We start from the raw sequence: 25,948 nt of genomic DNA, 5'->3' as shown, positions 1-25,948 counted from the left end.
TACATTCTCCTAGCCTGATGTACCCTCTTCCTGACAATACCACCTCTTCTACTAATACATGCTTACTAACTCCTCCTTCTGTTAAAACCTCCTTCTAGGTTACCAACTCCTCTTCCCCACTCACCCTCTAGGTCCTTAGCTCTTAGAACCTCTTCCTGTTCTCCACGGCTTCCAAACTTCCACACTCTATCTCTCCAGCCTCGGATTATTACACTGCTTCCCAGTCTCTAGCCTCCTCCAAACATGAGACTCCTGCTCCTACAAACCACACTGACCTCGCCAGGGTACAAGGTTGTTCATGGGAAGACAACGTTGAATTGTAGAATGTTTGTCCTTAGCCCTTACATATGAATGCAATAAACATATCATGGTAATATTTTTTAAAAAACGTGAGGATTACAGCAAACCTAATTTTGTCCATTTTATGCACGTGTTGAGTTTCTTCTGAAAATGCTAACAAACCCGGGGTGAAGGGCGTTTCCAAAATGTCAAATGTGTAAACAACCAACACCAACCTTTGTTTTTTCAATCTTGCCTTAGTATGTGGTTTCCCTACTCTGGCCGGTCCACAAAAGCAAATGTCCTTCAGATGGTACAATTCTAGGCTTCAACCCCTAATCTGCAGAACAAATCTCTTCATTGTATTCTAGGATGATATTATTGCCACACTGCACTGTGGCTAATGTACAATCATTAACACATTAAAGAAATACAAACTATAACAATGTACATCTGGCACGAGATAATCAAGTTAGACAGCCTTACATTAACAGTAAAGGCCAGTCCTTAGCTAGCTGAAGTCGCTCCACCCAGTTACAGAATCCAGATAACCTAACCATGTTTGTATTCAATTTAACTTTCACAATTTTATCTAGTATGGACCTTGCTCCAAGCAGCAAAGCGCTTTACAGACCTTGTGTATCGGCAGCAGGAGCACCGCAGACATGAGCTGCTGTACAAGAAATATACCGCACATGGGTTTCTGTGAAGATTCTTTACAACCCACCAGGGTGTGACTGGGGGTGTGGGGCTAATGCTAAAGGCACATGTAACTGTTCTGTTTTACATGCCAACATATCAACATTATATTCTACATATTTACACACTTTGGGCCACAATGAGAAAGTGATTTGTTCAGAATAACAAGTATATTTGGTCAAGAACTGAAGCTAGAATTAGAACCAAGACTGTTACAAGGTGGGCAACACAGACAATATACTCCATTAACCCTTTCATAGAATGCATTCACATTGTAGTAGCTATTACAGAGAACAAGCTGATCTAACATTGGACAGTTTTTCCTACATTTTGTATACCCTGCCCTCGTCCCATGTTATCAAAAGAGGCTAAGGAAGTATACCTTGTGGGGCTAAAAAGGCAATTTAGCCACTACTCATTTATGTGCTCCTGAAGAGCAGTAGGTATTGTGTCGCAGGCAGTGCAGTGGTTAAGATACAGAGCGTAGATATTTTGTCACAGACAGTGCAGTGGTTAAGATACAGAATGTATAAACATGTAACCTTCAATGGCATTTTTGTCCATGATGTCAGCAAAAAAAAATAATCAAAAGGAATTCTGGGAAGATAATTATTAGGCGTGCAGATTCAGGTGAAGTTAACTTTGATAAGGAGGAGTATGTTAATATTGAGAGTTCGTGATCCTATCAGGTATGGTCATTATGAATACGTATATTTCAGTGGATATTGATGATGCAAAATCCGGTGCTCAATTGTCCACAGCTACCTTCAAATGAAAATGTGCTCAACCGGGGTTCAGACTCACATAGAATGAATGGGAAGGACAGATGAGGCTCTGGTTGGCTGAGCGGGATACAGCCCTGATGTTGCGGTACCCGCTAACGTTAACTAGAGGCCCAATTTTGTAGATGCGGCTCAATTATGAATAACTTATTTTCCAAGAGCTAATGCTAGCTGAACAACTGTGATGGTTCTGGTGGCGACAAGTTGCAACAGGCACGCAGGATTCCCTGGCCCATCGGGAAAGGTGCTGAACCATAGGCAGGATGAACACCGAAGCTGGGGTCTGGTGCAGTAATGCTGTTTGCACACAGGAGAGTTCCAGTATTGAGATGTTCCAGTGGTCAAGACTTGGCTAATAAATTTATCCCTTGGATTCCCAATGAAATGTGTAGTTTTCTTAGCAGTTATTTTCGAACAATAGGCCTTGTGCTTGGTTACCAGCCCTCTGGGCTTCCCAGGGGCACTCACCTCTTCATGACTGATCTGTGCAGGGATGAGCAGCAAGTCTGCTCGGGAATGGGTGTCCTTTGAATCTTCCTTCCCTGTGGTTCCTGGCAGGATAAGGGAAGAGAGACTGATCTGCAGGTTCCCTCTGGTCTCTTGAACTGTCTGATCCCTGAACACATGGGCTGAGCTTCAGATGATCTGTGCAAGTCACGGCCAACAAGGCTTCCTCAAGGTCATCAGTTTGTTGTTTTTCACACGATTCTGGATGATCCCAGAATTAGACAAAGTAATGGAACAGCCTCACAGGTTATATATGAAAGTCTCACAGGTTATAGATGAAAGTTGCACCGCGAGTTCCATTTCTTCGTCCAATCAATTAAAAAGAGCCAGCAGCTAACCTTTCACTGTTGATTGCACATTCAAACGTTCCCGGGCAGCACACCCACGATGTTGATTCTGGTCAGGCACAAGCCATGGCAATTCAATGGCTTAAATGTAGCAAGTCACAGAGCCACGTCCAGGATAAGGCTCCAGATTCAAACTTATCAGGGAAAATACGGCTGGTAAACCAGTCAGAAAAATGTGCACAGACTCTCACCAGAGGTACAATCTAGGTTTTTCGCCCTCCCAATTGTAACAGTGTAAACTTAATTGAATCCACAGGGACAGTTGTGATCAAGATGGGGGAAGATCTGTATTAAACTTCATGCATTTTGATATCCATTTTCTTACGTTGTCGAACCGAGGTAAAGGGGCTGTGCAAATGAAGACTCATGAAGAAGCGCTCCTGGTCCCTGTACCCCTCCAAGATCCATTCTAATGGTGAAACTCTACAGGCCAGAGGGTCGAGTAGCAGTTAACTGTTCCCTTGACCCAGCAGGTACAGTGGAGTTGCAAGGCTTCCAGATCCACTGCTACAAGAAAAACCTTGCTGCCACATTCCTGTGCACAAGACTTGTATATGAGCAAGAATTTTCATTTCTGTGCCAATTCCCTTTAACCTTTAAGACCCCCAGCTCTTTTGCTGGACTCGATGCTTTTTAATTTCAACTCCTGAGTGAGTGGGACTTTTTCCTTACTCCCTCATGTGTTTTTCGGACTAGAATGTTGTGTTTCTTACTGTTTAATGCAGTCTGGTAGACTCCATAGGCATCTGCTTTTTGCATGGCGACAACGCACCTTTTGTTTAAATACGTTTACTTGGGTGAACTACTGTTTCCAAGAATGGTAAGATGACTTTTGTCTTACTTCCCTTTTCTTTTGTGGGTACAGCACACACCACCCTATGTGGAGTGCTAAGGGGGGGTTATATAGTAACTCATGTAATATTCTGTTACACTAACTAACATGAATGGCTGGTGGCAGTGGTTTCTTTTTTACTACCTGTGTGCCATGTATCTGCAGACTAATTTCTCAGCTGCAGTACAGCACTCAAAAGGTGACCATTTTTCCAAAAGGGCCCCTGTCTTTTTTCGCATTTCTTGTCAGTTAGTTCCGTCAGGGCTTTTACTCGGTTGTTTGAATCGGGTTTGAGTCCTTTGTGCATTTTGCTTTTGGCGGGCTTCAGCCCGGAAGCCCGCCCAGGCTCCTGTGTGTCTGGAAATGCAGAAAGTGAGGGCAAGTCCCGAAACTTCCCTGTCCTTTCTCTCTAGAAGGGCCTGAAAAACCAGTTCCGATTGGCCGGCTGGCTGTCCAGGAGGACAGCCACCCTGCTGGGTGATTGACAGCCTAGGGCTGTTAATGAATGGGAACTTGCTTAAAAAGGTGAGGTTTTTGGGACTAGAGGCAGAGTCGACCACTGGAGGACAACATCCGATGAAGAAGACGTCAAGAGACGCCAGCAGCACCCTCCTGGACTGCGAAGGGCCCGGTGAAGCCCTGCAGCTGTGCTGACCCCATTTTCGTTTTGACTGGGAAGACCCGCAAAGGATGACTTCCTCCCTCGGGCTGTTGGGACCAACTATCTTCAAGACAAGCTTCATGCTGGCGCAACCCCCGACTTGCTGTGACTTTCCAAGGCTGCAGAATCCCAATGCACAGGGACCCCTGACCATCATCGAGTGCATTGTCTTCGAAGTGCAAATCTGGTCAAAACTTAGTGGGAATCCAGAGGACCCTACAGAAGCAGGAAATCTTCATCCAGAGTTCCCTCACTAGAGTCCAAGACCGAGGGATAAGTAACTTCAACCGGAGCCGTTTGCTCTTCTTTGGCGCTGCGAAAAAGGCACCAAAACAACAAAAGGCTGCTGAATCAAGGAGAGTCCCCCTCTCTAGTGCTGCCACAGAAGCCCACCAGACGTCCTCCCTTTCGTCACCACGACCAAGGGCCAGGAACAAGGGTCTGCTACAATGCAACAGGAAGGCATCCAGCTGGAACCGATTCTTCAGTTCTCAGGTACTATGGGGCTTGGGGCACATCTACCTTTTTGCCAATTGGGGTGCTTTGTAGCTTAGGGAGCACTATTTTAAACCCTTTTGAGTTGACCTCAACTCACTTGATCTGGCCTCCCAGCTTGTGCTTCTTCAAGGTGCTCCTCTTGAGCTTCTGTGATTTTCGACTCAACTACTGAATATTTTAAAACATTTTCTGAGAGCATCAGATCTTTGAACTGGCCCATTGACTTTGGCTGTCCTGGCTCCCTAAAGGACCCCTTCTGAACCTATTGGCTTTGGCAGTGCCTGTTCCCTTTCAGGCTTTAATTGCTGAACACTATTATTGCTGGGATACAAGACTGCTTACATCCCTCTGGGAGAATCAAACTGTTTTACTACTTACAAAGTATGTTCTGATCTGACCCTCCTTAAAACTCATTGTAATGGTGATCACAAATGGATGTTAATTCTGACCTCAAATGACGTCACTCAATGTGCTGGAATATGTATAACATAAGAAAAGTTTACTCTCCTACTTTATTGCTCTTGTTGAACTGAATCCTAACTTTGTGATTAATGTCACTATTAGTTGCTGCTTTTTAAAGATTGTCTAATCATCCTTGTGTGTATATTTATATATATATACATACTCTCTCTCTCCCTCTATATATATATAACTTTAAGTCTATAAGTGTTTACTTGGATACCTGTATTTACTAATTTCATTGTACAGCTCTACAGCTCGCATTATCGCTCTTAAGATAAGCCTGGCTGCTCAGTCACTACCATCTTATATTAAAAGGTGGGTTACCTAATAACAAGAGATGTCTTTAAAGTCCCACACCAGTTGGTCTCTACAAAGTCTTACCTAACACTGCATTTGCTACGCTGCAACCCAGATAAACACCAAAGTAACGTTGGTAATATGAGAATGAGATCCCTACATGAACTTCTTCCATTGGGACATCAGCTGCGTGTTCGGACATCAGAGCTGCATCTCCAACAGACAAGACAGCTGCACCATAACCTAAGTCCAGCAATTTGTTTCAGCACAATATCTTCTACAGAGGCTTCACAGTTGCCCTTGCTCTAAGATCCTCTTCAACTGCACTGGACCACCAAAGTCACAGCTGTTGGCTTTTCAAATTGTGATGACCCAATCATTCAATGCCAGTTGAAGGAAATTGCTAAGATATCACACTGTGAGGTTCCCAGCAGCTGGCTCACCTTTGGAAAGGGTGCATCACAGATCCAAGTATGCCTTATGGCAAGAGACACCAGCTTCTGCCTAGCTGAGTTGGGTTCTGATGCTGAGAAGTAACACAATATGGCCGTATGTTAGAGACAGGGCTTTGTTTTAGGAATGCTCTGGTACCTTTCAGACGGCAAAACAGGGGACTTAAAACCTTGCAGATCTGGTATCTTTGGCTATGTTCATCTGCTGATTGACCAGCGGGTTCAAAAAAGTTGAGGTCAGCGATGGCATTGCCAGTGATCCAGTAACGCACTGTTGGTGAAGACGACTCCTTTACAGCAAATGGTGACCATGCTGGGCAGAAGAGTAGCAGATCTGCTGGGGTACCATACATCTTCCATATTTGTTAAAGGCACGCAACCCCTGCTGGGGAAGGAGATTATGTCCAAGATATGCAGTTCAGGTTGTATTGGGCCCGCACAGAAACAGGCCAGCAAGCCTTCCAAATAGCAGGGGAGTCTTGAAGACTTGTGGCTAGACTTTGCCTGCCAGGACAAAGTTATCGTCAGTTCCCGAGATACTTCGAGTCATCTGAAGTCTGCTGTCAGACAAGGGCAGAGCTTTGAAGTCAGAGTGGGTCTTGTAGGAGACCAGGGTCCGATGAAGCTTCCTCTTCATGCTGGCATCTCCTTCATTACTTCAGCGCTCATCACCAGTTAAAAAAATGTAAGAATGCAGGATAAAATAGGAATTTGGATGCAGTTTCAGTGATGGTGAATTCCTAATCACAAGGCTGCAGTCATTCAAACTTTGAGGCTATCCAATTTATGGCGCTCTCAAAATCAACTTTAGCTGGCTTCTTCCTGTGCTTCCATTTATATGTGCATTCAAGTCTGAATCCAGACTCCAGTCATAACAGGTCATGTCTGTACCCAGTCAATTTACCGAAAACTTTACAGAATGGTACATTTCACAGAGGAACATTATACCGAAAAAACAGAAAATATTAAATAAATATGTAAAGGGTAGTGGGGTAAAGGGGTTAAAATGGGTTGGGATGGGGTTCGTGTAGTGTTATAGGGGTAAAAAAACAGGGGCCTGGGACCCCCCCCCCAAATTAAAAAAATGTATATTTTGCCCGCGATTAAATTGACCACTCTAATGTCCGTCGGTAAAATCACATAACCGTCATGTCTGGTTCTAGTAACTGTAGCGATCATTCCCTAAGGCACGCAGACGCAGTGGTGATATTCAGCAATATCTGCTGCCGAAGCAATCTTGTAGGAAATCGTGTGCAGCTTTAGGTCCACCCCTGGAGTACAGCAAAAGGCTGCCACCAACCAGGGGAGCTCACCAAGCCAGTTGTGTGGAGAGAGTCACACAGGGAACAGGGTGCCTCAGGGGTACCATAACCCCTAAGAAGCTTCTCTGGGGAACATTGTGTATTTGCATGTGTACCCCGTACTCCCCCGAAAAGAGAAGGGGTCTTTGTGAGGCACAGGGTTTAAAAGAAAATACAAGAACACTGAATATATATTTTTAAGACTATCCTTTTTAACAATTTTTATGCAGTTTCTTAGGCATGGATATGTTTGTTAAAGTAGCGTATTAAGCTTCATGTGTTTACCCCCTTTTTATATAAAATACAAAACTGCTGGTGTACTGGAAACGAGTGATTAGTTGATATTTTATATCTATAATTAAAGAGACCGTACACCAGCATACCATTGATCGCCTTTCCTTGTGTTGCTATGCATCTATTCTAACCTAGTGTTTCTTGGAATAGGTATCGAATATCTTTCCCGTGAACCTTCCTTTCATGACTTACCCTTCTCCCAGTGTGGCACACACAAGGTGATCGCAGAAATCAGGTAGAGCGTGGAATGTGGAGACGAGTAAGGAGTGGGTTAAAGGACATAAATCTGTTACTAGGTAGACAACGTGTTTAAGGTGCAGATTGCACCACTTTCCCACCAAGTGTACAGTATACCGAACCCCGCTACATGTTTTGCAACAGTGCTTGGATCACATTTTGGTGCGCCTATTCCTACCCTATTTATCTGGTTTTCCTATTCCTCCAGTGCGCAGGCCTGTTGAGGCACTATATGAAGGTTCAGGAAAGAATGGCTGGCCAACAAGTCCGAAAAAAGAGAATACAAGGGTCTCTTGCCTTTGCGACTTGGGACCATACATCCAGGTGAGCCAACACAGGTTTTACAGTATGCAGGAGTACTCTTATTCCATATAGATTCAATGGCGGCAGGTCCAATCCCTAACACTGCCGTTGCTTGACCATGGGCGATGGAGGTCTGTCCAGGTATTCCTTTCAGAGGAACCCTCAGTGTGTAGGAATTGGGAGTGAACCTCTCTGTTGGCTTTGGCCAAGCCGTGTTTATTGGGGTTTTTGTGACTTCTAAATGATTTAGGTAACCGGTAAGTACCCAGTTAGTTGTTTCATAACTTCAGAACACTGGGACTTTGCTTACCTGGCTAGGGAAGGACTGCTCAAGGTAACTGCTGCATACATTAAAAAGGCATCATGTTTTATATACCACTTTTCTTCTCCCCACTTTACTTAAAACAGTTGTGCTATTGTTTTGCTTTATTTCTTATAATCATGTGTAATTCTAAAGTGCCCTTTGGGTCAGTCTACTGTTATTTGGCCCAATGAATAGATTCTAAGTGCTGTTAATTGTACCTAGATACCAAATCCCTGATCTCCTAAGTCTAAGCCTTACAATTCTGCCTATGCTACTCAGAGTTTGGTTAGACCAAGTGTGAAATCCCTTGCTCATCCACTAGGTTGGCCTTCCAAAAGACTTCCTAACAAGTTTGCTACTCAAGCTAATGTGCTCTGCAATCAGCCTGATCTACATCAGCACCTTAAAAACATGTTTCCTCTTTGAGGCCGATGCAAAATGCCCCAACACTACATAAAGTGCATGCCATTGTGTCATGTAGAACTAACAGGAAATTATGAAGAAGCTGCTACACCTAGATAAAACAGCCTCATACCATTACATAAGAATCCGCATTTTAATGTTAGAACTCATACTTTAATGTTAGAACCTATGTTCCGAACATTAAAAGATACATTTATTTATTCATGATTAATAGCACACTGTATTGCAAAGTCGCAAAACTGCCTCAGAGGCTGTGGCTAAAAAGAGATGGGACAGGAGGGAAGAAGGAAACAGGATCTTTGAAGAGAAAAGGTATAGAGAGGCTAAGCCGGAGGCCTGAGTTAATAATCCATCAGACAAGTGTGTGCTCTTTTTTTGCATGCATGTATAAGTTGTTACTCTTATAGCTGAGGTGTTCATGAAGAATTTGCTCTTAAAATGTCTTCTAAACCTATTGCGATGTTCTTGAGGAAAGTTGTTGCATATTTTGCATCCAACCAAAAACAGCAAGTCGTCTGCCAAGGCCGTAAGTAGGAATTCGAGGCCAGTGGAGGACGTTCTGTGGGATTTGGAGGGGCCATAATGTTTAATATACCGTCTCTGACATATGTTTAGGGTTCTTGCTCCAGAAGGCATTTTATGTGATACACAGTAGCTGGAGGTTGACTCTTTGAGCGATTGTATGCCAGTGCAAGCGTACCACTGACTGGGATATAGTGAAGGATAATCTGTGCAACATGTTTTAGTTATCTATGATTGGTTTTGAGGAAAACATTTTTTTTACAGTTTAAGAGTCCCCCTCTCGATCCAGATGATTATTGGGGTGAATGAGGCGCTTTTGTCTCACTGCCATTTATTTTATTGTTTAAAGCACAGACCTAGCTTGGGAGCAGCAGAGCTCTGCACAGAGTTTGGGTAGCCAGCATTTGGGATGGCATCTTTTAACAGTAGCGCAGTACTGTGGGTTGCGGTCTCTGCGTCCATTGGGATTAGTCCATGTTCAGGTGTTGTTGAAAAAGACTTGAATGCTTCACTGATTTCATTTGGGGTGCACTGGTCAGTCCCTATGGCTACCAGCGCAGCGAATGTGTCACCCTTTATGTTTCACCTTTGTTTTTACACTGTGCCACCTTAAGTAGAGTGCTACAGGAGCACAGGGTCCCTTTTCCTTTTCTGTAAAGTAACATCTCAGTTACTTTCTGATGTGTACTTAACAGTCTGATGGCAGTGAACCATTTGGTTTACCCTTTTCGCAGCACACATCTGTACACCTTTATTTTTTTTTACCACGACAATGACAATTTGAGTACCATATACTCATGGCTGCTCCTTTGGGCACAAGTTCTCTATTTTGGTGGCCAGCTTCTTTCCATTACAGGTTGGAAATGTCCACATGCACATCCACTGTTGCTTCTGGTAGCCCCTCCCATGCTGCTGCGACCAGAACCAAGAATCTTCACCCTGTCCTAGGTTCTCTTGCAAATTCTGATCTGTTATTGGAAGCCTCGAAAGCACAGCCTGTGAACCTACAGCCAAGTCTACAGCGAGTCATGTTGTCCCCACCTAACTGCCTGTCCCGTGGTGTCTGTGGTTTCGCAAGTCAGAATCTGGGGATCAAGATAGCTTATCCATCTCTTCAAGCGCCCCAATCCTCAATGGAATGCATTGGATGTAAAGTCCTAACCTATTAAGTTAAGTAGCTACCTTGTTAGGTATCACAAAGGAAAGGTAAACTCCCTCATTTTTTGTTGTGAGGATCAATTCTTAAGCAGGAGTGTAAATGCAATCTGAACACAAAAAGAAGAATGGAGTACCCCTCTCTACGCCGGCCTGGAAGGTGGAGATGGGAATGGTTTTAACAAAATATTTAACAAACAAATGACATAGTAATCACTTACTAAGTGCGTAACAAGAACACAGCACAAATGAGTTAGAACAAAATGGAGCTTATTTTAATATTAGTGGTGCAAGCCTTAAAAGAACAGTACTAAAAGACTGAACAAATAAATACATGAATATTACAGCTAAAAATAAAGCTAAAAAAGGGCCACTTATGATAGTAGTCAGACGAATTCATTTTTACTAAGTACTGTTCATCTAGTGACCTACATCCCTGTTTTTTGATTCTTTGGATTTATGTTTTAGCTTTATTTTTGGCTGTAATATTCATGTATTTATTTGTTCAGTCTTTCTTTTAAGCCTTGTACCACTAATATTAAAATAAGCTCTATTTTGTTCCAACTCATTTGTGCTGTGTTCTTGTTACGCACTTAGTAAGTGATTACTATGTCATTTGTTTGTTTTAAACATTTTGTTCAAACCACTCCCATCTCCACCTTCCAGGCCGGCGTAGAGAGGGGTAATCAATTCTTCTTTTTGTGTTAAGATTGCTACCTTGTTAGGCCATAGGAGGTGAAGCCTCGATGGAATGTCATCCCTAAAGTCGCCCAGGGCCGGGATACTGGTGCTCTACATTTGCCAGAGCCGAAGAAAATGTTATGGAACTTTGTACATTGAATTTCTTCAGAAACACTGCTTGATAAAGTTACCTGCCTGTAACAGTAACAGACCAGAACAATGCCATAAAAGACCATCTCTGTCCTTTTCAGTAGCCATTTTAAGGCCTGTGAACTACTTCCAACACTTTAGCTACCTTACAATATATGTAGCCGAGTACAGGGACAAAACTACATTTTGGGGTTCTCTTGTCCCTTTTTAACACATCCCCTAACACTTTGCCTTTCCTGTTAGTTTTTCTGGATCTTTGACTTATTGTGGCCAACGAAGTCTACTGATGTTCCCCTGCCAAAACAATGCTTTATGATGTACTGTCCTATGGTAGACCATATAGCTCTTAAGACGGGTGCATTTTAAGCACCCCATTTTGGCCCCATTGTAATCACCCTACACTGCTGTTGTGGAGTGTGCTTGTGGAAGCTGTACAATAGTTTTGGTTTCACCAGGGTTGCAGATGGTTTCACCACATTGGTAGCCCAATTTAACAGCATGGAAGTCATTGGAACACTAAAGCATTTTTAGCTCTTCTCCCTGCCAATTTTATTTTGTGCCATTCCTTTGCCTGTGGAGACCCTGAGGTAGGCCTGAAAGACAGCTGTGTTAATATGGGCTCATCCTGACATAGCCAATGCACATCCTGTGTGGGTGGACCCGTAGGTGGCAGCTTTATAGTAACCTTACTGGCTGGTCACCTAAAGGTCTGTGAGTCTGCCTGGAGTATGGTTGGGGGCTGGCATAAGAGCCTAGAAGTGAATTAAATGTCTCGAAGAGACCCTGCCCATTGCTCAGAATCTTACCTGAACAACTGGTGAATTGCCATGAAGATGGGGTACTGATATTTTAGGACCAGGTTTCGGGATACTTTCTAGGCCCCGATTCCTTTGTATAAGCCTCTGTTTCTTTTACAACCTGTTGGACGGCCATCCTGGGCTGTTCCTAGTCCTCCTACAGTGGTCCTTGCTGTCTGCACTGGCTGTCCCATGTGGGCAGTTTCTAGATTGCTGCAGTCGTGTCTCCCAGCAAACTCCTTTTGGGCCAAGCTCCTCGAGGTAGGGAGTCTCCCTGGCCTAGGAGAGTGATGGGTCACTCAGTCTTGGGTTATACTGGGAACGTTCTTTGTTGGCTGGCTGGCTAGTCTTGTCCCTCGAGCTGCCCACATCTCCATGGTCTGCTTCCTAGGTCCACCTAGTGCCTTCTTTGGCATTGCGTCTGACTGCATGTGTGTCCTCCTCCTGGGTAGAAGTGCACAGATTGCTAAACTTTTCATTCCCCTCGGTCGTTGCTGGCCCGGGGTTCAAGGCCCAGAGTACCGGATCCTGTCAAAAGCCCTGTAAATGAAGCCCTGTACTTACTGAGATGCCTGCCTTTTCTGGGCTGACATTTGAGTGTATGGCTTGGTGACTACATATCCCTGGCTCTGGATACATTATTCAGAATCCTTTTTAGAGTTCTCCGAGTACTGGAGCAGTAGGGAGTTGCAGCACCCCACCCTCCCACCCCCTTACAGTGGTTTACCATCAACTTGCATTGGCATGAAACCTTCTTGGCTTCCTTCTTTCTCTTTTGCAGGGTTTCAAATCTAGAGCTCTCATGGGGGTTTCCTCTGGGAATGGTTACATATGCACCTGTGAGGTACAAGTACTTACCTTGCTTTAACCCACAACAGTGGCTTACACATTGACTGTCCTTTGAATTATTACGGGGAAACATTCCATTAACTTTTGAACTACTCAAAAGTGACTGAAAACTGTTCTTATCTGATCTTTGACATTGTTAATGGCTCCCCTTGGCGTCCCTGGAGTGCTACATCAAAGACTTCATTGTTAGCATGTACCCCTGATTTATTAAAGATGTATTTCTCCCCTAGACTGGTGGCCCTAGCCTGTCTAAAGTCCTGCACAGTCATTGCTTTCCCTGGACCTCACAAAGGCCTGAACCATCTCCCGAATGGACACCAGTGCTACTGTACTGGAGACTTGTCACTATGCAGATCTATTTGTTGTGAGACTTTATCCTGGTCGTTTGCTACTGCTGCTCTTTACCATGATGCAAGGCCTGACTAGGACCAGTGTTTTACCACACTGCCCGGCCCTGCATGGGGGTCACCCAAGCAACTCACCACACCTGAAGTGTCCTGGGGTCCTCCAACATCGTGAGGCTAAACAGACATCCTTCACAGTCAGTTCTGTCCAGCTGGTGGGTCACTGGAATAGTGTACCTTCTAATAGATAGGAAGTACTGTTAGCCAGACCCAAACTAGACACCGAAAATGATCACTACACCCTTTGACACCTGGACCGCCTTCAAGCAGACCAAAAGCATGAGCAGCTGGTGCTCAAACAACCCCTACAGCCCTCGGGGCTTCAATTCAGAGCATGGGGCAGAGATTGCATACCACTCTGGAAGTCCTTCTGTTCCTATAGCGTTTCCTCGGGTGAGACCTATCCCTACCACTACCGATTCCATGTGTTAAAATCGCAGCAGAAATGGCTGTTTACACAAAGAAACCGCAGCAAAAAGGTTGTGGTTCTGATGCCGCAATCCCCCGGACCCATTATATCATTTAAAGGGAGCGGGGGACACCCCCGCAACCATGCTCCCTTGAAATGGTATAATGGGTACACCTTTACTGGGTCAAACCACAGCGACTTTTTGCCGTGATTGTATTACTGCACATCCTTACCTGACCATTGCTGGTGGTTTTCTGGTCTAGGCTTTCTTTACGGTGTCCCATTAAAACGTAGGAATGACTCTGTCCTTTTGTGGGAAACCCATCTGAAATGTCTGTATCACTATCTAAAGAACCGGCCTATTTCTTAGGATAAACCTTTTGGTAGACTTCAGACTGCATTTACCCCACTTCTAGGTTCTTACATCGAGCTGCTCCCACTGGAACTCTGATGACTTAACTTGGTAGAGAAGAACGTCTGAAGCTTTTTAGGTTTTACCTTCTGAATTATGAAGTGGCATATGGTACTGATTGCATGAACAACAGTGCTTTTGCATTGCTTAAATACGCTGGCTTTACACTAATGTGTGGAATAGCCCCATATGTTGGCTACTTACCTGTGTATGCATATATGTAGATTCTGTTTCTGCATGGAAATAGCGGTATTGACTTGCATCAGTGTTCTTGAATAAATAATGTATGTTGATACATCAGAGTGAATATTCAATTACTTGTCAACTTTACTTGATGTCATCTGTACCTGCTGCCAAGCCCCTGAAGTCTCAACCTTAATGCTTAGCCCATGCTAATCAGTAAGAGTTTGGTTAGACCAAAGGGGGGAAAGCCCTTGCAGCTCTACTAGGTTGGCTTCCAAGAGCCCTACACCAGGGTTGGTTCCATAAAACCCACCTAACAGTAACCATTTGAAAGGTAGGCTGTGCACCTCAGATACACCAACAATACTTCTTTCAGTTTTACTGTGATTTAACCAATGATTGCTGAAGGTAATCCGGTTCTAGACTGATCTGTGAGACCATTGGTTAAATGTATACAGGATTGCACCCCGAGTGTTACTATCGGTGTGAACACAAGTGTCAGCTGGATTATGAATAGGACTGCACATTCCCAATGTGCAACCACATTCCAAAATCAAAACACACATTTCAAACTTAGTATTTGCATTCCAAACTAAGAACCTCTTTTCCACTCACAACCAACATTTCATTCCAGAACCAACATTCCTGTTCGAGAACAGCCATTTGAGTCTCAGGACCAGCATTCCGATCACAGAGACAGTATTCCATTCACAAATTCTGATTTAGAACTCAAGCCACCAATGTACATTCATTCTCAGCTGCTGCACATCCAAGAGGCAAGTGCTTACAAAACGTGTGGTCTGAATGTAAGTCTACAGTGCGTTCAAAAATGATGTTCGAAAATCTGTTTTTCATATAAACTTTAGTAATTGCATGGAATAGTCTTCCAGCAGAATTGGTGAAGAAAAGGAAATAGTAAATGGATTTCAAAAATGCCTAGTATTGCTAGGGGCAACAAATACTTGTTAATGAAGGACAAATCCGTTATTGGTAATTTATTAAATACCCAATGCCATAAATATGATTTCATGGTGCTAACCGAACATGAATAAGTGAGGACAGCCAAAGTAGCTGCCAACTCAGAGACACGTTTGCACTACCATCTAGAACAAGAAGTGGTATTATCTTTAGAGGACACACATTCTTAAATCTGGCAGCAAGAGCTGGGCAGGTCCAACTGCGCTTTTCAGATAGGTAGTACTTTGAATAAGTGGCCTTCAGCTCATTGCTGTGACTGGAATGGAGATTGTGCTGAAAACGCATTAATACAAGTAGTGGGCTAGGCAATGGTGGGAACGGCAAACAATTGAGAGTGGCTTATACCTTTAAGAGTTGGCCAATCAGAGCCAGTTTAGGGAGGCAAGGGTAGGAGAAACAGGTTCGCATCTGTGCATTTTAATGAGAAATAAAAACACCAACATTTTGAGCTCTCCAACTTTCTAGGGATTGCAACATTTATATCTAGAGCAAGACTACTACCAGTAATTGAGGCAAGAATAGGCCAATGTTTTAACAACTAAAACTCAGATGTACCTCAATTACAAAACCTGTACAAAATTATCTTAAGTCATTGAACTATCAATGCAACTCACAGGTGTCTGGACCGTCACCCTAGATGAGCATCAAATAATACCACTGCCTTATTTGGGTTCAGTTAACGTCTATACTGGCTCATAAAAGAAGGTACAAATTAAGCTAAGTACTGGATCAGTCATATCCCTATGCAGTCGTTGGGAAGCCGAGACTGCATAGAGCTTCTGTGAAATGGCAGACAGAAAATGGGCAGACTGGGTGAGCTCTGTGGTCCTTATGGGCCATCAAAGTACTGAGCTCTGGCAAGAACCCGTATGCCAGTGTCTTGTATTGGCTACAGAACAATTTAGTGTATGTAGGGAAACAGTACTAGACAGATAAGAAAGAGTACTATAGAAAAGAGGTGCGAGAGGTAGAAGGGCAGATGCGCACTACATGGATGTGCCGTGCACGGGTTCAGTAGTGCTACGTAGTGTTGCTAATGAGAGGAGTCCACTAAGCCTCTTTTAAGACGGGGTACAGAAACGGTGGTTTGAGAAACCTAGGCTTGGAGAACGGGCTGTATCCGTGTTCTTTATTCCTGGAATGTCAAATGTCGAAGGACAGTCACAAAAGCTTTGTAAGTATTAATCAGAATATACATATGTGCAAGAGGGTGAGATACAAGAAGCACAAATAAAACTGAACAATAAGTCAAATATGCCACAACCTCTCAAACGGTAACTGTCTCATCAGCCCAGTGGCTGTACAGGTTTACCATCCAACGCACCATGATTTAAAAAGGCACCTAGCAGTATGTACAAAGCATGAGCCTTCTTAATTGAGGCCCCGAGTGTTTTCTGCTGCTACCACCAAGAGAGGAGCATGCCTTGGGATCAGTGAATGCGCAATCGGATAGACTGAACAAACGGAAAGAACTACCTGTGCTATCCTGAGATCCATCATCACTTTCTTTAGACTGGGGGAGGAGACCATTTCTTCTTAAGGAGAGGTTGGCAACTCCGTGTATGCGCAAGAGGTGGCGTTCGCAGTTAGATTTGGTAGAAAAGTAGGTCTCGCAGTGTGCGCAGGGGTAAGGCTTCTGACCTGAAGCAGAAAAAAACAAATTGTTTATCTAGCTAGCCGACGTCAAACTGCATAACATACATCGCGGCCAACAACGCGTGAGCATTTCTAGAGCTTTCTGAGGTGAGAAACGTTGGGGCAAGAATTCAAAAACGAGCGTTGAAATGTCACACAGTAAGGCATGCAAATAGGCACAGTTGGTGCCAGTGCGTCTCTACCAGCTGTAGAAAGCTTTCTCCTTAATCAACATTTCTGGGATTAATAAAAGGGGAAATTAATAAATAAAGCTTTATACAGAAAAACAGATGGACCTATTACCAGACATTTAAGCAGTCAGTAATTGCATATATTCCTCTACAATCAACCACACACAAACAGGGTTCATGCATTTACACGTGCAGAATTTTGCATGCTGAAGCAAGCATTTTCACATGCAGGAAGAAGGCTTTCCCATGCACTGTAGGCAATAAATAAGAAGACCACATGCACAGCAACGAACGGCTACACGTGCTCCATCATTACAGCCACAAGCATGCACTGTCACGTGCAAATAGCGACCATACGGGCCACACAAGTTCAAATGCTAGGCCGAGGTATAGATCCTCTCCCACTACCCAAACACAGCCACCATTCTCGAATATTGACTTTTTTTTAAAAATGGGAAATGAAGAACTCGTGGCATTCCAGTTGATACACTCTAAGCAGCAATACACATCTTGCTAGACACACCAACTGCCACAAACAAAATGTTAAGTGCTGATCTCCTAGAAATCACTCAAAAAATAACCCTCTCGATATCAGCAAATAGTGCAGCATACACACCTAGCCTGCTTACGGCAATTATGTACAAATCAAGTGTGCGTCACTATTCCATGCAAAATACTGCTGACATAGGATGTGTGTGCAATGACAGGGGAAAAGGTTTACAACGGTGGCGTTTCAAAGCCCGCCGGAAGGCTTCAGATTAGTGGCCTGGTGGAAGTAAAAGGCTGCAGTGGACCTTTGACTGCTTAGAACGCAAATCATTAGACGGATTGGCGAGAAGAGCCAATCCATATCAAATGACCCAAGTGTTAGGATGGAATTGGATAAGGTGATTTTAAACTGGTGGCAATGTGCAGCAAGGCAATGTCAGAATTTTAAATGAATTTAACTAATTTGAAGGCAATCCCGTTCCAGATATTTCAGCAGTGTTGCTTGCGTTTTACTTCTGGATGTGTACAGCTGTGCATCGTCGCAATGCATGTTGTGCCATCCCAGATGAGCAGTTCACCTTTGTGAATAAGGAGAAGTGCACGTTTCTGGGATTCTCTGCGAAGCTACACAGGCAACTTCTTTTTGTGACTCGGCCTCTTATTCTACCGCTGGCTTGAACGGGCCCTTATACAGGGGGTGAAAAAACATATCGGACCCTGTACTGCATTACATGTCCAGTTGAATGCAGGGCAAAAGATGCATTGCTTTAAAAACTGCACCATGACATTGTAAACCCGTAGCTTGGCTTATTGTCTATCAGCACTGCCAAGGTTCGCCCTGGCTTGTGCTGTCAAGTAATCTTCCATGACTTGTAAGAACGCTGTATTGATTTCCATGCATTTACCTAGATTAAACTGCAATTTTCAATGCATTTGCTAAAATATTAGGACACCCCTTGTTCGTGCAAATGAAAAATAAAACACGTTTTACTAATCTGCTCCCCCACGAAGAAACAGGAACTCCTTTCTTATGCCACACTCCACAATAATATATTCCTAGGTAGATTTTCCCAAGGCCTGTGTGGAAACAGACTGACCCACACCACATCTAGGCTGGAGGGCTTCTCAGATGCCGGACCCCCACAGGTGTACACGTGGCATCAGTCAAAGCTTCACTCTAAAAAGGGAACAGGGCGGTGAAAGCGTCCTGTTAACACGTAGGGAAATATCCACACGTTTGTAAAATATACTCTTTAAATATAAAAAGAATGCAGAGATGACAAAGCACAGGCTAAGGGGCTTTTTTTTAGGTCCAATGATTGGGATAGTGATTTCCATAGAAGTTACTCAAATGTTCTCCGCTCCAAAAACAAGTGATGGGGTTTTCCAATTGTACGGAGATCCAATGTTATTCAACAGTGTAAAATCAAAAGGAAAGCTTGATGGCTGTTCTTTGTGTATTGTTGTGGATGGTGTTAAGGGAGTTTGCCTAAAGTCCTACTTGGAGTTAAGACTTTAGTAAGCTATCCCAGTGGTGTGTAGATTCCCAACTCTAAGTATCAGTCTGTACTACAAGACCTTGTTAGAGTGGCAGAGCAGTGAGGCTTAAAGAGGAAGATGTGAGCTGCAGGTAAGTACACTGAATCTTGTTAGTAAAGCATATCAAAGAAACACATACACATATATTTATATTAAAATATAGATATGTACCCAATAGTCACTGTTAAATACTTAGCACAATAAACCAACACACATAGACATACATAGTACGTTCAAAAGACCACTTCTTACTTGGTAGTTTCCTGAACGCGCACCATTGTTACAGGAGTTTGACAGGTCTACCATACTATCAGTAATAACGCGCACCCACAATGTAATACAGTAATTGCATTTAGTCAGCATACACAGATAAGATAGTCATTTTTGGGAAGGAAAACAGTTGGTTAATGTTATCCTAGCGGAGCTTCAGGTTCTAGAGGCAGTTTCCCGGTACAGCAAGTCTTTTTAAGTCCAAAAGGCAACCCTAACTAAAAGGCAGCTCAGAGAGGCTTAAAGTCTTGAAAAGCAGCAGATGTCAAAGGTTCCTGGGGATACTTTCTAGTCCCTAGGAAAGAAGACTTAACCAAAGCGGCAGACCCCATTAAAGGACTCGCAAAAGTGACACAAGCAGCGGCTTGAGTCGGAGGTAAGAACGGGTTCCCCTGGAGACCCCTACGTGCACTCCAATGCTGTGGAGCGACTTTCTAGAACAAGGTAAACAATACCTTTTCCCCTACAAAACCTTATGTTTGAAGAAAAAGTTTGTGGTGGAATGCCCTGCAATGTTGCAGCTCGTCTGATGATGAAAAGCAGGACAATTGACGGGGTCTCTCAGCAGCAGTCTCGAGTGAGGACCTCTGGCCCTGCTTTCATCAACTTCTTTGGTCACTCTGTGGTTTTGGTGCCTTTTCTGCAGCACCACCAAAGGACATGTTTCGCCCGGTCAATCTTCTTCGGTTCTTGCAGTACAACACTGGACAAGTTGGATTGTGTCTCTGGAGTGTCTTTGAGGGTTCAGCAAAAACTTGGACAGAAACAACATTTCTACAACGATTCACTTGAAACGGGCAACGGGTCAACTGGTATTGGGGTTCCGCAGCTCTGGAAACTTGTAGGACCTCGGGAGATAGCTCAAATCAAAGTTCATCTTGGGACTGGTTGTTCCCACCAGTCAAAGGGAAGGAGTCCTTTTCAGAGTTCCTCTGTCACACAGAAAATGGGGTCAGGACAGCAGTGGTGCTCATCAGTGTTGCAAAGGGTTTGCAGGTGTCTCTGGTCGTCTTCTTCCTCTGTTACCTCAGCTTCCAGTGGTCGATTTGCTTTTCACTCCAGGAGCTTCACCTTTTATACAGTTCCAGCACTCATTTCTCTGCAATCTTCCTCAGCAGTTTACAGAAAGAGGCATTTCACTGTCCAATCAGGACAGCCAGAAAGCCAGTGGGAGCTGGTTCCATTTAGGAACTCTGGCAGACAAATGACAGGGGAATGGGGTGGAAAACTCCTCCCCCACTTCCTGCCTACCCATACACTCTGGAGCCTAGGCAGGGACACCCAAGAGTTCCCGTCATGGGCAAAACGCACACACACGCAGGCCTCCCCCTCCCAGAATGGTAGAAGGGCTGACAAAGAGAAACCACGCTAGCAATGGCAAAAAATAAGGGGGCAACAAGTTGGTACTTGGGTGTCCCTATTGTGCACTACCAAGGCTGAGGACATAGCCTGCAGTAGAAAAATTACACAATAGTTGGTAGAACATGTCCACTGCCACCAGCCATAACTGCCTATGTGACTAAAAAACTCTCAGGAGCACAGAGATATGGAGGTGTGTGCCAATCTCTCAGACTATAACGTTTTTGGAGAAATACTCTATCCTTAGTTACTCTACGATAAAGAAAAATAATCTCAAAAGGAGGACCCCAAGGGTCCCCACCAACACTGCCCATAAGGAGCTGTGCACTGCAATAGATAAATACAGATGCCTTGAAGAGCCATGGAGAAAAATAGACTCCATTGGATTGGTGAGTTCCAAATGCAGAACCCATAAGAATGAATAAGTGGAAAAAGGCTCCACCCATTCAGAATTTCAGAAAAATGCCCAGAAGTCCAGCAAAAAGTGCTGGGTGTCTCACTAGGATAGGGGATAAAGCATAACAATGATAAATCTTCCTAACATGCAGTAGAGGCGTTTCCCACCCTACTAGATGATGTATGCCCTCATTGCTATCCAGCAACGGCAGTCTGTCACTAGGTTATACAAACCCACATTTCCCGGTCTCTTACATACTGCAGCAGTATTTCACTCATGGTTTCTATGCTTTCCATGTGCTGTTCATACATCCTTCACTGATCAATCCCTTATCCCGATGCCACTCGTTCTAGTTTTCATAAGCTGTCTGCATCTTGATTTGTTTGCAGAGCAATAGTAGTCAACCATTTCTGTAGAATTTCAGAGGTCATTTTCCCTTTCCGTTTTTTATTTTCTGCAGCCAGTCATTCAGACCCTCATGTCCCAATCCTAGAATGTTAATTTACGGTCTCCCCTCTGCTAATTTCTGAATGCATCAATTAAACATTCTCCTTCACTGGTTATGGGAAAGGAGAACTGTCAAGCATTCCAGACACCATCACTATTCTGGTGGGTTTCAAATATACAAACAATCCCTACTTGTAAGGGGCAGTACAATATAGCTTCTCAGTTATCAAGCCACATTTGCTACAGTGCCATCTAGTAGCCACCGCTGAATCAGAGATACAGAGATGTGCATCATGCATATGCAAATTACTGAAAAGTTTGAATTTTGTAGCTCCTTATTCCATATTCAGCACAAGTCGCAGTTAAAAATAGTTTGTGAGTAATATTAAGCTATTGGACAAAGGTAATAGGAAGGACTTGTGGTTATAAAAAAAAACAAGCTGTCAATGTTTGCAGATGCAGCACTAGTTATAGGCCAACAAAGCAGGGACAGGGTATGCAGGCGAAGATCCCCACGTGGGTCAAGGGCACTGGATGTGGTTGGAGCACCAGCAGGAGATGAATTGGATGAATACAGTGAAACTAACAAGAGTAGCAGGGATGCAGTCTCAGCCAAGAAGTGCACGTGGTGCTCCTGTGGTTTGAAAAGGTTAAGCCTGCAATTCCTCTAAGCCCTAGAAAACGACAGCTTTCATTGAATAGAGGTAGGTTGCAGATTCTACCAACTGCCATTCCGTCAGTATAGGCAGTGGACCAACTACTAAATGAAGTAACTATTCTACGTTTGCAGTTTTCCCACAGATTGATGCAGTTAGCACCGTTGTGACCTGTTGCTCCCAGATGGTGAATACCGCAAATATTTGTTAGGACAGGACATCGGGAGAGGTAATAACATTGAAATAGTGGGTGCCTAAAATTAAGCTGCAGGTATGCATTTATGTGGAATTGTTCTTCTCCCAAGCTTTGGTAACTTCGTGGTTTTGTATCAGTAGAAACTTTGCGTTTTAAGGGGTTTTCCCTAATGAACTCCTTTATACAAATTGGCCTTTAGATATTGCATTTATGAATTAAGGCGAGTCCCTGCAGTGAATGGGGGAAAGAGTCCTTTCCCATATTGAGTGGGCTGAAATGATATGATATGATGTGCCATGTATAACGCACCTGTACACAACTGTTTCTAGGCGCGACAAGACAAGGGGAGGACAAAAAACGATTTTACTAGGCATTGTGTCATTCAGATCGCGCAAGCGCGGGGAAGGGGGATGTTTAGCTAACTCGCAAGTGCAGCCAGCGGGTGGCTCATAAGTGCAGAGAGCAGGGACTGTATGGTTGCAGATACAGACCCTTAAGTGGTGGTGAGCCCTAAGCCAGTGCAAGGGCAACGGGACATGAAGAAGCCTGGGCCCAAGTTCAGAGGGTGACCAGTGAGCGGAGTACTTGTGAAGAGCTGTGATTTCCACTATGATGTTTTAGGGAGGGTATTTAAGCTTCCTCATGGTAATGGAAATTTGTCTGTAGAGAAATTAGATGACCGACATCTCGCGGAGGTGGTTTTTGCTTTTTGATGCAGTGGAGGTTGACCAGTTACAGTCTGGGAATAACATGACTTTGTTAATTATGTTCTCTTTTTCATGAGTATATGCCACCTCATCAATTTCACACCAACATCTTTTAAACAACAATGTGTATTATAGTATTCTGTTTTCCTGATGAAGACGTGGCATTGAAGGGGTCTTTGTGTCAAAACTGGTCAGCTGTTTGCTAATGTACACATGTAGTTGCTTGCCATTATACATGTAAGTGTTGGTTTTATGTGTCCACGAAGAACTGTTATTTCTTTTTTATTATATATCTTTTTCATTACTGCTTTGAGGAATGATTTTAAACCTTTTTCTTCAAATTGTTATAGAAATTCTTTACTATGTAAAATATTCCCTGGAATATTGTTGTGCCCGCGCCAGTGTGTTTATAGTAGGTTATGTTGTGTACACATATTTTGAATTATTGTAATACACAGATATGTATTTGGGAATGTATTAAAATATGTATGTCTTTTCTTCTGTGTTGGTTCACTTTCTAAGAAACTTTTTTTTGTTGAAATTACTATTTGTTACTTTTATCTATCCACAGGGCATACATTTTTGTTATAGGCGTTAATCCCTGGTGGTCCTCGAGCGATTGAAACATTCCTGTTGGTTATGTCCAGCCACAACCTGAGCCATGAAGGGTGCAGCAGGTTCAGGGAACAAAGTCATGAAAGGTTAGTAACCAAGCTGGTCCGCCCATTTAGGGGAAGGCTCACACATGTGTTTCTCTCTCTGGTCCCTTAAAGAATGGACTTCCCATGCAGCTATAGGACAACTGCCACAGCTCAGCCTCCTTAGTCTTCCTTGGGCGAATCTTCTTCCTGCTTTGGGATGAGTCCCGGTGACTGACAAAGTCATGGTGCTGAAACCCCCATCTTGCAGCATTCTTCAGAGATGAATGCACGTGTAGCTTGAAATCGGTTTCACCGCACCATCGAACTTTTGCCTGCCACCGAATATGGGATGGGCACCACATTCAAATCAACCTGGGCAAACATATGTAAGGTGGATTCAGCCTTGAATCCCAGACATGCCAGTTACACAGTTGATCAGATCCATCCATGGCAGCCGCAAGTTCCCAACCAGAAGTCTCCAGGGAATTTTGCAAAAGTCCACCTTGGGTAAGACTTTAGAAGACTCAAACTTGGGACACAGAGCTCCAACTCTTAGTATATGCCTGAACCGCACAAGTTTGTCGGTAGCAATGGTTGAGCAGCCAGACTTATCTTAGGAGCCGGAAAGGACTGTATGTGGTATAAAGAGGCCAAAGAAACACTAACAGTTATATAAAAATAACTGTTTATTTTATATATACCCCAAGGTATTATTCACAGTAAGTAAACCACTTTGTAATACTTTTTAGAATGGCAGTATGCAATTCAAAGGTAAGTAAAATACTTTTGTAGTAACTGTTTCAGGTAAGATAAATGAAAATAAACCAACATAAGGTAAGTAAATACTTTTCAATAATTTCACAGAGGCATAACACTTTAGAGGTCCATCCCTATCTAGTTATGTGTGTCTCAGAGTCAGATTGGAGGGCAAAACAGGTAAGGCACAGCTGTACAAAGTCTTTAGTAGCAAGTAAGTGAAGCTTTTGTTGGAAAATATTCCAGGACTTCAGAGAAGGCTCCCTGAAGGCACACATGTGTTAGGCCTGGGCAAACGTGTATGGGCAAACTCCCAAACACACAAATCAGCACTCCACCAACACAGGAGCAGCAATTCAGCTATAGGTAAATTCTACCAAGAGTCTCACAGTACCTTAGGAATGAAGAAGAGGTTGCAGCACAATGCTCCCATGATGCAGCAGCAGCAGACACGGTCACCGGATTCCTGGTCAGACAGACGAAAGGATGGACACTGACTGGATCTCGCAGAAACAGTTCAGTGAAGAGGTCCTCAGCAACGGATTCTTCTAAGTTCTGCGATTTTGGCACCTTTTGGGAAGCACCAGTGAATAAGGATTACTGCCTGGTCGATCTGTCTCACTTTCTCGGTCCTGCTCTCTGCTGAGGGGAGTTTAAGGAGTGGCATCTTGTGTCTGGAGTTTCAGAAGGAGTACACCAAAGTTTTGGAAGAATTTGATCTTACGAAGATAATGCAATGCACAGTGGCCACAGGTCCCAGGGTATTGGTGGTTTGCAGCCCGTGAAGGTCACAGCTCATCATGCGATGGCTCGAAATGCAGGTCGTCCTGAGAACGATTGGTACCACCAGTCCAAAGGGGACAGTCGTCCTCTTCTGAGTTTTCCCGACGCTTGGAAGAAGGGGGTCGACAGCAGCGATTACTCAGAAGGCATCTCCGGTCATCTGAAAGTGGCTGTGGACATCTTCTCTTCTTCCTCGTCGATCCTTTTCTTCCAGAGGTCAGCTTGTCTTCAGCCTCAGGATCCATGCTTTTTATGCAGGAACCCAGCAAATCAGCACCCATGCACCAATCAAACTCTGGGTGATGGCTGTCCAGGACAAAAAATAGGGGATTCACACACGTTCCAGTCCAGAACTTCTGAGCAACCATAACAAAAGAGCTCTCTCTTGTGCATCTTTGTGCCAGATCATGCAAAGGCGGAAACTAACTATAATCAGGGTACAAAAGAAAAATAATCTGGGTAACTAGAAGGCCCTCGCTCATTTAATAAAATAGGCACATACAAGCATTCAAACCTATCTTTCCATTTCCTGTCTTGCGTGATGACATAAATGGAAGGAATGAGAGGAGTCTGAGTTTTGAACGAGACTTTGGTTACCATTAAAAACCCAAGACAGAAACACTATGAAATTGCTGTGCTGTACATCATTTTGTAAAGAACAGCT

The 25,948-nt window shown here is 43.7% G+C and overlaps 1 protein-coding gene across 7 annotated transcripts in view; it reads right to left on the bottom strand.

The window, feature by feature from the left end:
* The window catches only part of RREB1 (ras responsive element binding protein 1), a 245,438-nt gene that overhangs the window by 11,714 nt on the left and 207,776 nt on the right, over positions 1 to 25,948 (bottom strand). For 5 of the 7 annotated variants that reach the window (XM_069613471.1, XM_069613466.1, XM_069613468.1 and 2 more), the window contains exon 12: positions 16,695 to 16,859. The exons of the other annotated variants lie outside the window; for them this stretch is intronic. In XM_069613471.1, the coding sequence (XP_069469572.1) occupies positions 16,695 to 16,859 (165 nt within the window). The remainder of the gene's footprint in view (positions 1 to 16,694; positions 16,860 to 25,948) is intronic. 7 annotated transcript variants of the gene reach the window in all.

The sequence above is a fragment of the Ambystoma mexicanum genome, chromosome 5p (assembly GCF_040938575.1).
Source record: "Ambystoma mexicanum isolate Mex_15411 chromosome 5p, UKY_AmexF1_1, whole genome shotgun sequence".
Taxonomy (NCBI): domain Eukaryota; kingdom Metazoa; phylum Chordata; class Amphibia; order Caudata; family Ambystomatidae; genus Ambystoma; species Ambystoma mexicanum.
The sequence above is the reverse complement of the archived record's forward strand: the minus strand, read 5'-3'. Positions and strand labels throughout refer to the sequence as shown.